The 16,271-nt window shown below is 41.6% G+C and overlaps 1 protein-coding gene across 3 annotated transcripts in view; it reads right to left on the bottom strand.

The window, feature by feature from the left end:
- DNAJC6 (DnaJ (Hsp40) homolog, subfamily C, member 6) overlaps positions 1 to 16,271 on the bottom strand; it is a 177,520-nt gene that overhangs the window by 54,550 nt on the left and 106,699 nt on the right. For all 3 annotated transcript variants that reach the window (XM_010850261.1, XM_010850262.1, XM_010850263.1), the window contains exons 2-4: positions 6,595 to 6,745; positions 5,259 to 5,308; positions 5,003 to 5,151 (exon numbers count right to left, since the gene is read on the bottom strand). In XM_010850261.1, coding sequence (XP_010848563.1) covers positions 5,003 to 5,151; positions 5,259 to 5,308; positions 6,595 to 6,745 — 350 coding nt within the window. The remainder of the gene's footprint in view (positions 1 to 5,002; positions 5,152 to 5,258; positions 5,309 to 6,594; positions 6,746 to 16,271) is intronic.

Here is a 16,271-nt window from a genome sequence, read left to right as displayed (position 1 = left end):
AATTTTGAGCATTACTTTACTAGTGTGTGAGATGAGTGCAATTGTGCGGATCCTCTGCTAAAACTGAAACTAAACACAGAGTCCTATTTTAATATTCTGTGCATGGGGTCACAAAGAGTCGGACATGGCTGAGCAACTAACACTTTCATACATACCTACATATGCAAATGCTAAGAAACTGCTATTTAATTATTTCATATGATTCCTGTCAACCCATGTGGTTTCTAAGCATAAAAGTTAATAAAAATAAAGAATGATGCCCCTCAGCAAAATAAGATCATCCTAGAAACAGCCTGTCTCTGTCATCACCACCTTTATCTCCAAACACACATCACATACTAAAAAGGTCAAATGGCTGAGTTCAGGTTTCAAGGTACAGAGACATAGACAGAGCTCCATTCATGTGAGTCTCTACACAAAACTGGTCTTGTGTTTGGTCTCTTCCAACAGTGGTATCCATGGAAGCCTTGGCCATCTACATTTATTAAAATAAGACTTAACTGCAGACCTAGTCCTCCACTGGTCTGGAAGGAGGAGAAAATGATTTCAGTTCTTGAGGACAGGAAGATGAGAACCAAGAACACATTTCTAAGTCATGCAACAATATGATGCAAATCAGCTTGTAGTGTTAGTGTTGGGAAGAGAAAGGACTAGGGACTTGGAAAGAGATGCAGACCTATCAAAAGCAGAGCTATGCTGAAAATTCTAAGGCTGTGGGACTGTCTTCCTGAGATGCACCTGATGGTTGAGTGAAGTCAGAGGGTCTAGTCCCATTCTGTGGAGTTCTGGGACCATCTGTAAAGGGCTAACGATGTAGTGCACTTCTGTCTTTTAGGGGAAAGAACTGGAATTGGCACGCAGAAATCCTCATGTTAGTGAAGCTAGGCGAACAAAGAAAGAGTGGGGCTGTGGAATGGGTGGCCTGTCAGGGATGGGAGCAGCAGTGTGTCTCCCCTGGTGGGAGCATGGGTTCTCAGGACATGAAGAACAGTGAAAGATGAGCTAGAGAGCACAGAGGCCAGATCATGAAGACAGGTAAGATACCCTCTACAGTTTGCATGGAGAAGAAATAACCCCACTCCTTTCACCTAGATGAGATTTACTCATGCTTTGGGGTCCAGCTCTCACTACTGTCTCCCTTCACTAAACTTCCTCAGTATGTATTGTAAATATTATTTCCATTTGTCTTGAGAACATCCTGGCTTCTTTCTCCAACTAGGCTGAGGTGCCTTGAGAACAAGAATCATATTTTTATTCGATATCTACATATTCAACAATACTTGGCATATTTGATCATCTGAGAAACCTTTCCTAACCAGGCCAGAAATCACTCTAGGCAGCAAATTAAAAAACGTGCTCTCTGCTCTTTGACCCAGATAACCACAATGGTGTGATCACTCACCTAGAACCAGATATCCTGGAGTCCGAAGTCAAGTGGGCCTTAAGAAGCATCACAATGAACAAAGCCAGTGGAGGTGGTGGAATTCCAGCTGAGCTATTTCAAGTCCTAAAAGATGATACTGTTAAAGTGCTACACTCAATATGCCAGCAAATTTGGAAAACTCAGCAGTGGCCACAGGATTGGAAAAGGTCAGTTTTCATTCCAATCCAAAAGAAAGACAATGCCAAAGAATGTTCAAACTACTGCACAATTGCACTCATCTCACACACTAGCAAAGTAATACTCAAAATTCTCCAAGCGAGGCATGAACAGTACATGAACCAAGAACTTCTGGATGTATAAGCTGGATTTAGAAAAGGCAGAGGAGCCAGAGATCAAATTGCCAACATCCATTGGGTCATCAAAATAGCAAGAGAGTTCCAGAAAAACATCTACTTCTGTTTTACTGACTATGCCAAAGCCTTTGACTGTGTAGACAGGATAAAGCACAAGCTGGAATCAAGATTGCCGGGGGAAATATCAATAACCTCAGATACGCAGATGACACCACCTTTATGGCAGAAAGTGAAGAGGAACTGAGGAGCCTCTTGATGAAAGTGAAAGGGGAGAGTGAAAGAGCTGGCTTAAAACTCAACATTCAAAAGACGAAGATCATGGCATCTGGTCCCATTACTTCATGGCAAATAGATGAGGAAACAGTGAGAGACTTTATTTTGGGGGGCTCTAAAATCACTGCAGATGGTGACTGCAGCCATGAAATTAAAAGACGCTCCTTGGAAGAAAAGCTATGACAAACTTAGACAGCATATTAAAAAGCGAGACATTACCTTGCCAACAAAGGTCCATCTAGTCAAAGCTATGGTTTTTCCAGTAATCAAGTATGGATGTGAGAGTTGGACTATAAAGAAAGCTGAGCGCCAAAGAATTGATGCTCTTGAACTGTTGTGTTGGAAAAGACTCTTGAGAGTCCCTTAGTCTGCAAGGAGATCCAACCAGTCCATCCTAAAGGAAATCAGTCCTAAATATTCATTGGAATGACTGATCTTGAAGCTGAAACTCCAGTACTTTGGCCACCGATGTGAAGAACTGACTCATTGGAAAAGACCCTGATGCTGGAAAAGATTGAAGGCAGGGGGAGAAGGGGATGACAGAGGATGAGATGGTTGGATGGCATCACTAACTCGATGGACATGAGTTTGAGCAGGCTCTGGGAGTTGGTGATGGACAGGGGGACCTGGCGTGCTGCAGTCCACGGGGTTGCAAAGAGTAGAACATGATTGACCGACTGAACTGAACTGCTCTTTGAGGGCAGTGAGAACAGCCCAAGGCAGGTGTTCCATGTTCAGTTTCTTGTTCCTTTGGTAAGACTGCTAAGTCTGGTCACAAAATATGTGCTTATACTAATTGATGCCTTTCTTTAAATGTCTTTATAGAGATTGCTTTTATAAATCATATATGTATATATGCATAATCATATATGCATATATTAATATGCATGAATACTTCTATAATGATATTATATCTTTATTTACTTCCAGAGGGAAAATTTTTCAGACGATCACAAATATTTCAAGATGAAATAAAATTTCTATGGAATATTATGCAGGATGTTTCATGGTCCTTCAATTATGAAAATAATGGCATTTTGTGTATAACTGAGTCACTTTGCTATAAAGCAGAGACTGGCACAACACTGAAAATCAACTACACTTCAATAAAAACAAAGAAGAAAGAAAATGATGGCACTGAGTTTTTAAACCAAAAAGATCAATTCAAAAGATTTGTTGAATTATAAATAAAATATCTACCCACATTTTTGTGGATGCTAATTTACTTGCTCTCAATAAGGTAATAGATGGAATAAGAGTTGGAAGGGCAGTTAATTATAGTGAAATTTTAAAGAGCTGCATTTAAAATCTGTTATAGAATGGGAATTTAGAGCAAACCACTTGAGATCAGTTTTATCAGTGCTTCTCAGAAAGTGGTCCCCAGGGCAACAGCAGGAGTATCCAGGAAGCTGTGAGCACAGCAGCTTGTCATCACACCCCTCTGCCGAAGCAGAAGGGCCAGGTCTGGGTGTTTAAAAGCCCTCTAGGAGATTCTGATGTACATTAAATCTTGAGAACCACTGGGTGACCTCTTGCCTTATTTGGAAACGCTCTGAGAAAAGAGAATCCTTCACAAAACTCTCCCTTATCTTATTGAACATTAGGCTAGGAAGTGGTCTAAGAGAGCATACAGAGTAATTTCTAGATTTTACAGATCAGGAAACTGAGGCCCAGAGATTATTAATGGCAACTAAAGTTTGGAGCAAAATGCTTTCTGGCATCAAAACTGAGATCCTTGATGCAGAGTAAACACAGCCAGGTATTATTTTGCATATTTGAAATCAAGTTTCACTTTTACAGGACTTTCCTGGTGGCTCAGACAGTAAAGAATCCATCTGCAATGCAGGAGACATGGGTTCGATCCTTGGATTGGGAAGATCCCCTGGAGAAGGAAATGGCAACCCACTCCAGTATTCTTGCTTGGAGAATCCCATGGACAGAGGAGCCTGGTGAGCTATAGTCCATGGTGTCACAAAGAGTCGGACATGACCGAGTGACTAACACTTCACTTTTACAAGGTCCAATGTGTAAAAAACCCTTTCTATTTATTCAGAAATCCAGATGCAGCTGCAGAACCAATCATAGCTAAAGGCTAAGTTGAGATATTTGAAAATGTTCTTGAGAGAGAAAAAGCCTTATTATTTTAGTGAGTAAATTGAATTCAGTGGCCAGAAATATTAGACTTGGCATTAGATTCAAACCAAAGCCAGCTCGCATCACTCCTTAACCAGCCTGAAACTAGAACTCTTTCTGTGCCCAGTCCCAAAAGCTCCTTGAGAGGATAAATCTGTTTTCTAGGTAATACTCTCAGCCCAGAGCAATGGCTAAGTTACCTCACTTCTCTGTACCTCAGTTTCTCCATCTACTTCAGAGGACTGTTGAGGGAATTAATAATGTCTTGCATGTAAAGTTCCCGGCACACTGGAAATGCTCTAAAAATGTGCTGCCGGTGTCAGCACTATAAATACGAGCAATCGCATCACCAGACCCACAGTGTGGACTTTTACGTGCTACACCTCACCTATGAAAAATGTACCTCTACCAAAAGTCAGAAAGCTCTTTCCATTAAAACTGGTGCGTCTCTACTGGTCCCACCACACTGCTTCAACGTGATGCCAAAGCAGCAGTAAGGAAGGGTGAAAGGCGTCATTAGTGCTCCAGTAGGAGGGTCTCCAACTGCCCTACGGAGCAGTCCAGTTTTCACTGAGCCACACAGCAACGTGCTCTAACAACTGAGCAGCCAGTCACAGCTGATTTGAGGCCCCCAATTAGCCGGTACCTCACTGACACAGAAACTTTCCTGCAAACATCGTCACCCAAGGAAAAGCTTCAGAATATCTTATAGTAGCCTAATAAGAATTTTACAGACAGAGAAGTATAGACAGTACATAGTTTTTCAGCTCCATGTGCCTCGGGGCACAGGCTTTGAGAATAGCTCTTTAAGGGTAAAATACCCTGTTTTAACCTTGTGATCAGGTCTAAAATTCCTTACCCTGCTGTGAAACTTGGCAGTTCGATAAGACTTGGGCGACAGATTGTATACCGTGTAGTGGTCAAGATGTCTGGAATCCAAAAAGCTTCGAATATCATCAACCTGATTCCTGAATCCTATGTCAACACTGTCCAGAGGAAAGGACATCACTGGGAAGGTGAACACAGAAAGAAAATAGGTTAAACAGGTGTGCGGTCACAACGGGCAGCCGTTGAGAGCTGAGCCACTGAGCTGTTAATAAACGTGAGGAACTTACCAATAATTCTGGAGGTAACATAAGTGAAGTCTAAATCTCCTTTCGTGTAGCTAAAAGCAAGACAGGAAAGGGCATTCATTAAAATGATCCAAATATCCCAAGATCTCTCTCTCTCTCTCAGCCACCTGTGCATCACATCCCTGGACATTTCCATCCAGTAGCCACATTTTTATTTCCCTCAAGGCCGTCTTCTCTCTACCAAGGAAGCATTGTTGACAGAAGACAACCCGCACGCTCGGGAGCACACATCTACCCCTCCAAACAGGGCACCCCAAAATCCTTTGTAGATGCCACTTCATGAACAGAATCCATCTCAGAGGAGAAAACACTGCTAATTTATTAACACTGATTGTCTCAGCCTCTTCACCTACAGGAAGACAGTTCCCCTAAGTGTCCCCTAAGATTTCCTCTGGGATGGACTGGTTGGATCTCCTTGCAGTCCAAAAGACTCTCAAAAGTCTTCTCAAGCAGGTAGAAGAGGAAGTGACGGAGGAAAAACAGAGGACCCTTTGTTGAGGCCTATAAGGTGTTAGGTGGAGACTGAAGGTAAAGGATAAAATTATATTTGAACAAAAATTAAAATGCTGATTAATATACTGGACTACACACATGGATTTCTGCTTTAAAACCACATTTTGTAACTAAATGGCAACCCACTCCAGTATTCTTGCCTGGAAAATCCCATGGACAGAGGAGCCTGGAGGGCTTCAGTCCATAGCGTCACAAAGAATCAGACACAACTGAAGCGACTTAGCCTAGCATAGCACACTGTAACTTAAAAGGACCCTAGAACTTTCTAATTCCTAATGTTAAAAAAAATATATGGCCCGCTTGTAAAAGTTTCATACAGGAGAAAGGTAGGAAACTTCTCCCAGTAAATAAATGTTAAAGGGCTATTAAAATATAAAAACAAAATTCTGTTTTGAATACAATCCATAAGTACTGCTTACTTGGATTGCATGTGCATTATTATCTCACTTAATTCCTGAACCACTGAAGACATAAACCTTAGCAGAGTATAAAAGTAGAGCTCCAAGAGGTTAGTTAATGTGCCTTAGGTTAACAAGGGCAGGTACTGCGTTAAAATCCAGAATAATGGATTTGAAAGCCAGGGATGGCAACCACTATCCTCTAATGTACAGTGAGCCAAGTCCTCCTAGCCTGTGCTTGTAGCTTCTCAAAGACTCAATCTGATGACTTCAATGGCATTCCTCAATCAGACCCCATGTGACTGCATCACAAAATTGATAGTCTTTGAGGCAGATAAGCAGTTGGCAGGTAACCAGATCCTCTGGGGGCACAAAGTCCATTAACGTAAAGGGAAGAACGCACATACCTGGTAACAGATTGTATAACTCTGGAAGACGTGTCTTTGAGAGTGTCTTTCAAGTTGTCCTTTAGGTTGCTAAAGAGCCTCCCTGCCCCTCCTTTCACCATGTCAAAAAGACCTCCGCCATAGCTGGGCTCCATGTCTGGAGATGAGGCACCTGCCAACGGAAATCAGAAAAAGAAGTAATAGCAGAAAAAGAGGTAATGGGTTTCCCAGGTGGCTCGACAGTAAGGAAAAAAAAAAAAAAATCTGCGTGCCAATGTAAGAAATGCAGAAGAACGCGGGTTCAACCTCTGGGTCTGGAAGATACCCTGGAGAAGGAAATGGCAACCCACTCCAGTATTCTTGCCTGGAGAATCCCATGGACAGAGGAGCCTGGTAGGCTACAGTCCATGGGGTCACAAAGAGTTGGACACGACCTAGCAGCTAAGCGTGATGAATATGTGGCATGGATGAGGAATATCCCTTTATTATTAGAAGCTACACACCAGTCCATTCTGAAGATCAGCCCTGGGATTTCTTTGGAAGGAATGATGCTAAAGCTGAAACTCCAGTACTTTGGCCACCTCATGCGAAGAGTTGACTCATTGGAAAAGACTCTGATGCTGGGAGGGATTGGGGGCAGGAGGAGAAGGGGACAACAGAGGATGAGATGGCTGGATGGCATCACTGACTCGATGGACGTGAGTCTCAGTGAACTCCGGGAGTTGGTGATGGACAGGGAGGCCTGGCGTGGTGCGATTCATGGGGTTGCAAGGAGTCGGACATGACTGAGAGACTGAACTGAACTGAACTGAATCCTGTTCCCATTTGGGGACTGTTTCTTACCATACCATAGCTTAGCTTATCAAGATTGATACATGAAGGAAGTAGGAATCTGCGCTGCTAAGTCACTTCAGTCGTGTCCGACTCTGTGCGACCCCATAGACGGCAGCCCACCAGGCTTCCCCGTCCCTGGGATTCTCCAGGCAAGAACACTGGAGTGGGTTGCCATTTCCTTCTCCAATGCGTGAAAGTGAAGTCGCTCAGTCGTGTCCGACTCTATCGACCCCACAGACTGCAGCCTACCAGGCTCCTCCGTCCATGGGATTTTCCAGGCAAAAGTACTGGAGTGGGGTGCCATTGCCTTCTCCGAGGAATCTGTGCAGAGGAAGCTGATATAAACAACAGCCAGGCAGGTTGTACAGACCAGCAGATATGAGTCTGAGTCCCTCTCACTGGGTTCTGGCCCAGCCTTGCTATCCCTAACTGTAAGAACTTGGGAAGCCTTTCTAAGCCTCTTTCTTGGTGTCTATAAAATTGGGATAAAAATAATGCCTACTTCATCAGAAAACATTAAATAAGTGTATTTTAAGCTATTAGCATGCTGCTGCTGCTAAGTCGCTTCAGTCGTGTCCTACTCTGTGCAACCCCATAGACGGCAGCCCACCAGGCTCCTCCGTCCATGGGATTCTCCAGGCAAGAATAGTACCTACTATATTAAGGGGTCAACAGATTTGCAGCTATACTATTTCTATGCTGCACCCTGAAATTCCTATGTTGATATTTTTTCATCTTTGTTCACTTTTCAACTCTATGATGACAAAGGGCAAGAATGGCATCTCTAGTTTTTTTTTTTTTTTAATGCAGTATTTGTTGTACACTTCAAAATATGTTAAGAGGATAGATCTCTGGATCTCAGGTATAGTAGAACACAGGACCTTATTTAGCTTACAGGAGCAAACCTCTGTAACTCTGAATCTGTTGCTGACTGAGTTTCCCTTCATACCTCCCTCAGGACAGGGGGATGGATGCACATCTATGTTCCAACCTGATCAGTTATTTTAAGCGATAAGTAGATACATGCGTGTGGACAATGGCTAAATGTGTCTGTGCGAAGTCTGGAGAGAAAATTTAAAAAAACACAAACAAAAAAAGACGGATCTCATGTTAAGTGTTCTTACAAAACAAAAAGCAAGCCACACAAAAGAACACAGGAAAATTTTTGGAGGTTGTGGTAATAGTATCATGACTATATGCATATATCTAAACTCATCAAGATGTATACATTAAATATGGTGATGTTGTATATATCAATGATACCTCAATAAAACTTAAAAATTAACTGCCAGAAAAAGGAAAGTTGGAGGAGGAATTTATAAATGAAAATGTCTTAAAAGACCAATCAACCAAGTACAATGCATGGAACTTAATCTGAACAAACCATAAAAAGTTAATGACAATTCTCTAGTGGTCCAGTGATTGGGACTCTTGAGCTTCCACTGAAGCAGACACGGGTTGGAGCCCTCATCAGAGCCAAAAAAATTACATAAATAAATAAAAAGTTAATGACATTTATGGGCAATAAGGATTTGAACAATTAACTGGGTATTCAACATTAAGGATTTATTGTTAATTTTTAGGTATAATAATGATATTGTAGTTATATTACATGTAGTCCTTATCTTCTAGAATACTGAAATATTTATAAATTTTAAATTGCAGTGCTTTATATTTTAAAAAACAAATAGAGAATAATAAAATATTCATGTAATAAAACCCTGAATTGTTAACATATACAGCACTATTTGCTAGGTATTATTTTAAACATCTTACCTATGCTCACTCATCCCAAAAGCATACTTATGAGGTAGATAATATTATTTTTCCATTTCATACATCAAAAATACCAAGGCATAGAGGTTAAGCCACTTGTCTAAGTGTATATGGCTCATTGGCTAATAAGTCTTGGGCAGAGTTTGGGATTTAAGCCCTATGCAACCTGGACAAAAGTATCCCTCTTTCTTCTCCTAATACTATCTTGAATTTAATATTTATCATTCCAAATAATTTCTTTAAACTTTTCTTACATATGTAGGTATCCACAGGTAATACATTAATATTATTTTTCATGTTTTCAAACTGCATTCTCCTTAACACTTAGTATGGTCAGACTTTAACATTTTTACCAACCTGGTGAATGAGACAACATCTCATTTTGGTCTTATTTGTGGTTTCCCTAATTATCAGAAGAGGAGGTATCTTTTCTTGTGTTTACTGGCCAGGTAGGTGTTCTTTAAACCATACTTCACTATATCTACTAAACTCCTCCGAGCTGTAGGAGTTCAAACACATACCTATAAATACATGCTGACTGTAATGTGCTTATCCCTTGATCACAAGAGCTTTTGATGGCCAAGTCACCATTAGCCATCTATTTGAAAACAAGGCTCTATTAGAAATTGCAAAGAACAATCAATGAATAGACACACGAATAAACACTTATAAAGTCTACCACTTACCAAGTTCTCTCAAGCACTAGACTCCACTTGGACTTTTATGTTAGTACAGTTTCATGTTGTGGGAGATAAGGAGGGTGTTTATTATCCCCATTTTAAAGGCAAAGAAACAGAGGCTCAAACAGGGTAGCAACTCACCTAAGATCTCAGCTAATGAGCAATAGAGCCAGGGATTCAAGCTCAAGTCTGTACCCTTCCAAAGTCTATGCCACTCCTACCATTGCACACTCCTCCACAGCTCCATTCCAGTCCACAGTTTCAACAGCTGTATTCAGGAGGATCCTCAGCTGCCTCACACACAGCCATCCCTCTCCAACTCTTTGCTCCTCTCCACCTCCCACATGTCTGCCTTTCATCTGGCTGCTCTCGGCAGCAGCTGTCCTCCCAACAAGCTCTCTCACAAATCACTGCATCTGTCAGACGAACCAAACCAATCTCATTACTCCGGCAGCTAAGCCTCTGTCACCCTCACTGCTTCACAGCCCTACATAATTGCCAGGAGCCAGCCCAATGAGCAGCTCCTCCTAGGCGAGGGCTAGGGCCACAGATCTAAGAATGTTCTCTTGTGTTCTGCTTCCGTGAGAAAAAGGGCATATTATTTCCCTTTAAACACACTCACACATAAAAGGCTGTATCATGTTTTCATTTTAAATACAATAAGGATAGGGCAACATATGCTTATAAATCCTCATTTCCACCCCAAGTTCCCATTCAAGCCTGAATACCATTCTCATATATGATTGTTCCAAGAGATGACACCAAATTGATTATTCAGACCTCTCTCTGACTCTTGATTTCCTGCTGGAATAGAACTCCAAGACACCAACCTATTAAAAGATATAAATACCCTTGATTATCTAAAAATCAGGCTCTTATCATCACTCAGGCTGCATGCTCTGTTCATTAGAGCCTTGGAACCCTGCAGAAACCAGAACCATTTGGCAGAGCTACAACGTCTGTAACCTCTATATACCCAAGTTATATGTCAAACTAACCAGGACACAAAAAAGAAAAGAAAGACACTATCTGACATTACAGGGCTTTGAGGAGTGTATTTTGGCTTTCCCTAATCAGCTATATGAGTGTCAGAAGCACAGAATCTAAAAAGGATTTTGGAGACTCAGCTTGTTAAGAGGAAAAGCAGAAAGTCTTCGAAAAGTGACATAACAGACAGAGAAACAGTGACACGCAGGAGGAAGACAGTGACTAATAGATCAGGGGTTGACAAACCACAGCCCACAGGCCAAACCCAGTCTGCTGTCTGTTTTTACACAGTCTGTGAAATAAGTATGGCTTTTACCACTTTTAAATGATTGGAAAAAAAAGTCAAAAGAAGAATAATGTTAAACACACTTAAAAACTACATGAAGGTCAAATTCCAACGTTTATAAGTATAGTCTTAGTAGAAAACACCTATACTCATTCATTTACACACTGTCTATGGCTTCTCTCATGCTACGATGGCCAAGATGAAGAGCTGTGATGGAGACCTTATGGCTCATAAAATCCAATGTACTTACTATCTGGTCCTTTATAGAAAAAGTTTTTTAATCCTTGCACTAAATGGCTGAAAGATTCTGCATTCTTAGGAATCCAGATCTTGCCACCTCTAACACTTTTCTAAATGCTTCATGTGAAAAACACACACCCTGGGCTTAGAAAGAGTCTCTGGAGATTTGAAGGTCTAAGAGGGTGGGAGCGGGGACGTCAGAGTTGAGACAGCATGAGAGTGCCACCCAAGGAGAAAGAGTCCAGGTCTGTGCCCCTAAGCCTCCAGGTAGAATCCTGTCTTGTGATGTCTTTTCATTTTAAAATCTAATCCCACCCAAGATAAGCACAAGAGAACTACACTTTGCTCCCTGTGTCATTTCTAAGATGTGATAAACAAGTTTTTCTTGGGATTCCTAATGTTTAGGAAACTAGAAACAGCATCCTATCTCTCCCAAGTCATGAGAACTCACCATGGCTATGACTTGACCTGTTCTTACTCCCAGAGTGACACCAAATTTATCTCTCCTAGGACAGAGTCTCTTCCCATGGGTCTATTAGTCAGCTGTTTGCTCATTTACTTATACTAAGCATCAGTCCAAAAAAGATTTGAGATGATCTGATAGTTATTTAGAATTTAAAAAATAAATGTATTTTTCAGTTCAGTTCAGTCGCTCAGTCATGTCCAACTCTTTGTGACCCCATGAACAGCAGCACACCAGGCCTCCTTGTCCATCACCAACTCCTGGAGTTTATCCAAACTTATGTCCATTGAGTCAGTGATGCCATCCAACCATCTTATCCTCTGTCGTCCCCTTCTCCTCCTGCCCTCAATCTTTCCCAGGATCAGGGTCTTTTCAAATGAGTCAACTCTTCGCATCAGGTGGACAAAGCATTGGAGTTTCAGCTTCAACATCAGTCCTTCCAATGAACACCCAGGACTGGTCTCCTTTAGGATGGACTGCTTGGATCTCCTTGCAGTCCAAGGGACTCTCAAGAGTCTTCTCCAACACCACAGTTCAAAAGCATCAATTCTTCTGCACTCAGCTTTCTTTATAGTCCAACTCTCACATCCATACATGACTACTAAGAAGACCAAAAAAATGTTAAGATTGGTCTTAACTGCCTTAATGTAACTAGAAATAGAAGAAAAGTAAGTGTGGGTATTTTTCATAAACATCTAATTGATTTTTCAGCTGTGGGCAAAACACCCTGAGAAACACTGTGAAATAAGAAGGCAGATGTTGACAGAGGCCTTATCTTGGAAAGTCCATAATGGACGGTGGGCATTCCCCATATATGCTTTCACTGCTAATGCAATATATATATATGCTTATGACACTCTAGGCTGCGTATATTTTCACTTGGTAACCCCTAAGAAAGGATGTTCCTCCATAAAGTACTGTCAGAAGAAGGTATGCAAATATTTATGCATAAAGATATTCACTGAGACTTCAGTGGTTAAAAATCTGCCTTCCCACACAGGGGACGTTGGTTTGATCCCTGGTGAGGGAACTAAGATCCCACAAGCCATGGGGCAACTAAGCCCACCTGCTGCGAGACAGCCTGAGTGCTGCAACTAGAGAAGCCTGCAAGCTGCAGGCTGCAGTGAAGACCCAGTGCAGCCAAAAAAAAATAAAGATGTTCACTGAGGTACTGCTTACAATGGCAAGAGACAATAAAGGATGTATTGTCCCACAGTAAGAGATTGATTGTGTATCTCTAAGAATGCAACTAGCTCCTAGTTATTAAATTAGCTATTAATATCACTTTGTAGAAGAGTACAGATGCTCATGACAAAAGGCTAAGTGAGAGATAAAGAGGATACAAAAACGCACAGTACAATCTAATTTTTACAAAAGAAAAATATTTGAGTTCAGAGAAAGAATTCAGATGATTTATTAAACACAAACATAAATAGTAAACAGAAAATAAAAATTCAAACTTTCTGAATTGCTGGCACCAATCTAAACTCTTTATGCAGTGTGTGTGCTCAGTCGTGTCTGACTCTTTGTGACTCCATGGACTGTAGTCTGCCAGGCTCTTGTGTCCATGGGATTTCCCAGGCATGAATACTGGAGTGGGTTGCCATTTCCTACTCCAGGGGATCTTCCTGACCCAGGGATTGAACCCACGTCTCCTGTGTCTCCTGCACTGGCAGATAGATTCTTTACCACTGTGCCACCTGGGAAGTTCAAATTCTTTATACTGTGCTGTGCTTAGTTGCTCAGTTGTGTCTGACTCTTTGCAACCCCATGGACAGTAGCCTGCCAGGCTCCTCTGCCCATGGGGATTCTCCAGGCAAGAATACTGGATTGGGTAGCCTATCCCTTCTCCAGGGAATCTTCCTGACTCAGGATTCAAACCAGGGGTCTCCTGCATTGCAGACGGATTCTTTACCAGCTGTACTACCAGGGGAGCCCCAAATTCTTTATAGAGAGTATTTAATCTTCACAATTATCCTATGAAGGAGATACCAGACTATCTCAATTTTCCACAGGAGGAAACTAAAGCAAAGACACATCAGTGACTCAACCCAGGTCCCACAGTTAGTAAACCAGGATTTTACTCAGGCAGGCTGCTCCACAGTCCAGGCTCTTAGTGGCAACATTTTCAATTTTATTTTAATATATTTATTTTTTAGCTATGCTTCAAGGCATGTGGGATCTTAGCTCCCCAACCAGGGATGGAACCCAGGCTCCCTGCAATGGAAGCACTGGACCACCAGAAAGTCCAAGCTGCTACATTTTCAAAATAGTTACAGCAATTATATCTAAGTGGGAGAATGATAAGTGATTTTTTGTTGCTAGACTATAACTTCTAAGCTTTCTATATTTTATATTCATTAGGTTTATAATTTAAAATGTTATATAAAATAAAGACAACAGCCAAGTGATCTAATGTTAAAATTCAGTTTGTCCTTCAATAGAGACCTCCCTCCTCTGCATGTAATTCATATTAGTTCACAGTCACACAGGAGTTTCTCAGCCCAGCCTGTGAGATATAAGCAAATGTTGCCCATAAGCCCTTGAGTATTTGCAGGCAGATTCTTTACCGTCTGAGCCACCAAGGAAACCCCTGAGCAGCCCTATATAGATCTTTAACTCCAATCAGGCTGGGAACCTACCACAAACATTTTTCAGTACTTGACTCTATTTCTAAGACCTAAGACCTGCTCCATCATGGTAGTAGCTGTCTCAGCTCTGGTAAGATAATCCACTACATTGAGAACAAGGAAAAGATGGCAAAGGACTCTTGGCAACAGTTAAAGTTCTTGGGACACCAGCCTTCCCCAGTGGGTTCTTTGGGCTTCCACAAAGACATTTCTACACAGCATCGCCTTTCCCACCTCTGGAAGTCTTTGTCATTCAGTTCTAGTAATTATGAATTATTCCATAGTGTTCAGGATCAGCCAGTATGAGGGATAACTGATAATCCAAATTCTGACATGTTTATCTTTTCATATTCACATTCTTTTGCACCAACAGGGCATTTTCCTCTGTACTTATTTAAGTGCCGTCAAACTACAAATGTCCTTTCCTGGCATCTACAAAGTTGGGATAGAAATTCCCCAAACTAAAGGGACCTTGAAGAGATGCACCATTAGCCCTTATGCTAGGATATTACTATTTCTTCTCCTCAATACTTGGCAAAGGGGCAAAGAACCAGTGTCATCACCACAGAAGGCTTTATCATCCTTGTTTTATAGCAGATTCTTCAAATTCTTGGCTTCCATCATTCAAGAAATGGGTCACATGGGGATAACAACTAGATATATCATGAAAAATCCTGCTACCTTGGCTTCTAAAAATCAAAGACTGCTTAAACCTCATTCCCAATTCATCTCAGTTCAAAGAATCTTAAAGAAAACAGGATGGACTTTGGGCAGAGAGATCTTAGACTGAAGACTTAATTTTTTCACTTAAATCTGTGTGACTCTACACATGATTTTTCACTCTTTTAAAGCTGCTTCTGCCTTTGCAAATTGGAACAAATTAAGAAAAAAAGCTTGCCTACATGTCTCATGGTGTCAAAAAGATCAAATGTGATCATGTATGTCAGAGTGATTTTTAAATAATAAGATTTTCTAAAACAATCAGGAATTTTTATTTTAATTCTTATAAATTCAGTTCTTATACAAATGAGTCAGTGGACTGGATTCAGTTCATTCCAGTCACTCAGTTGTGTCCGACTCTTTGCAACCCCATGGACTGCAGCATGCCAGGCTTCCCTGTCCATCACCAACTCCTGGAGTTTACTCAAACTCATGTCCTTTGAGTCAGTGATGCCATCCAACTATCTCATCCTCTGTCGTCCCCTTCTTCTCCTGCCTTCAATCTTTCCCAGCATCAGGGTCTTTTAAGATGAGTCAGTTCTTTGCATCAGGTGGCCAAAGTATTGGAGTTTCAGCTTCACCATCAGTTCTTCCAATGAACACCCAGGACTGATCTCCTTTAGGATGGACTGGTTGTATCTCCTTGCAGTCCAAGGGACTCTCAAGAGTCTTCTCCAACACCACCATTCAAAGGCATAAATTCTGCTGCACTCAGCCTTCTTTATAGTCCAACTCTCACATCCATACATGACTACTGGAAAACCCAAAGCTTTGACTAGACGGACCTTTGTTGGACAAGTAATGTCTCTGCTTTCTAATATGCTGTCTAGGTTAGTTATAACTTTTTTCCCAAGGAGGAAGCATCTTTTAATTTCATGGCTGCAGTAACCAGAGGGCTCAGACACACCTTTTGCACACAAGGACCCAGAGACCCCACAGAGACTGAGACAGAACTGTGTTTGAGTGTCTCCTGCGGAGGTATGGGTCAGCAGTGGCCTGCTGCAGGGGCAGGGGCTCTGGGTACAGTAGACCAGGGGATGGCATAAGCCCTCTTGGAGGAGGTCACCATTAAGCCCACCATA

The sequence above is a fragment of the Bison bison genome, unplaced genomic scaffold (genome assembly GCF_000754665.1).
Source record: "Bison bison bison isolate TAMUID 2011002044 unplaced genomic scaffold, Bison_UMD1.0 scf7180017864290, whole genome shotgun sequence".
NCBI classification, from domain to species: domain Eukaryota; kingdom Metazoa; phylum Chordata; class Mammalia; order Artiodactyla; family Bovidae; genus Bison; species Bison bison.
This window is presented reverse-complemented; position numbering and strand designations above follow the sequence as displayed.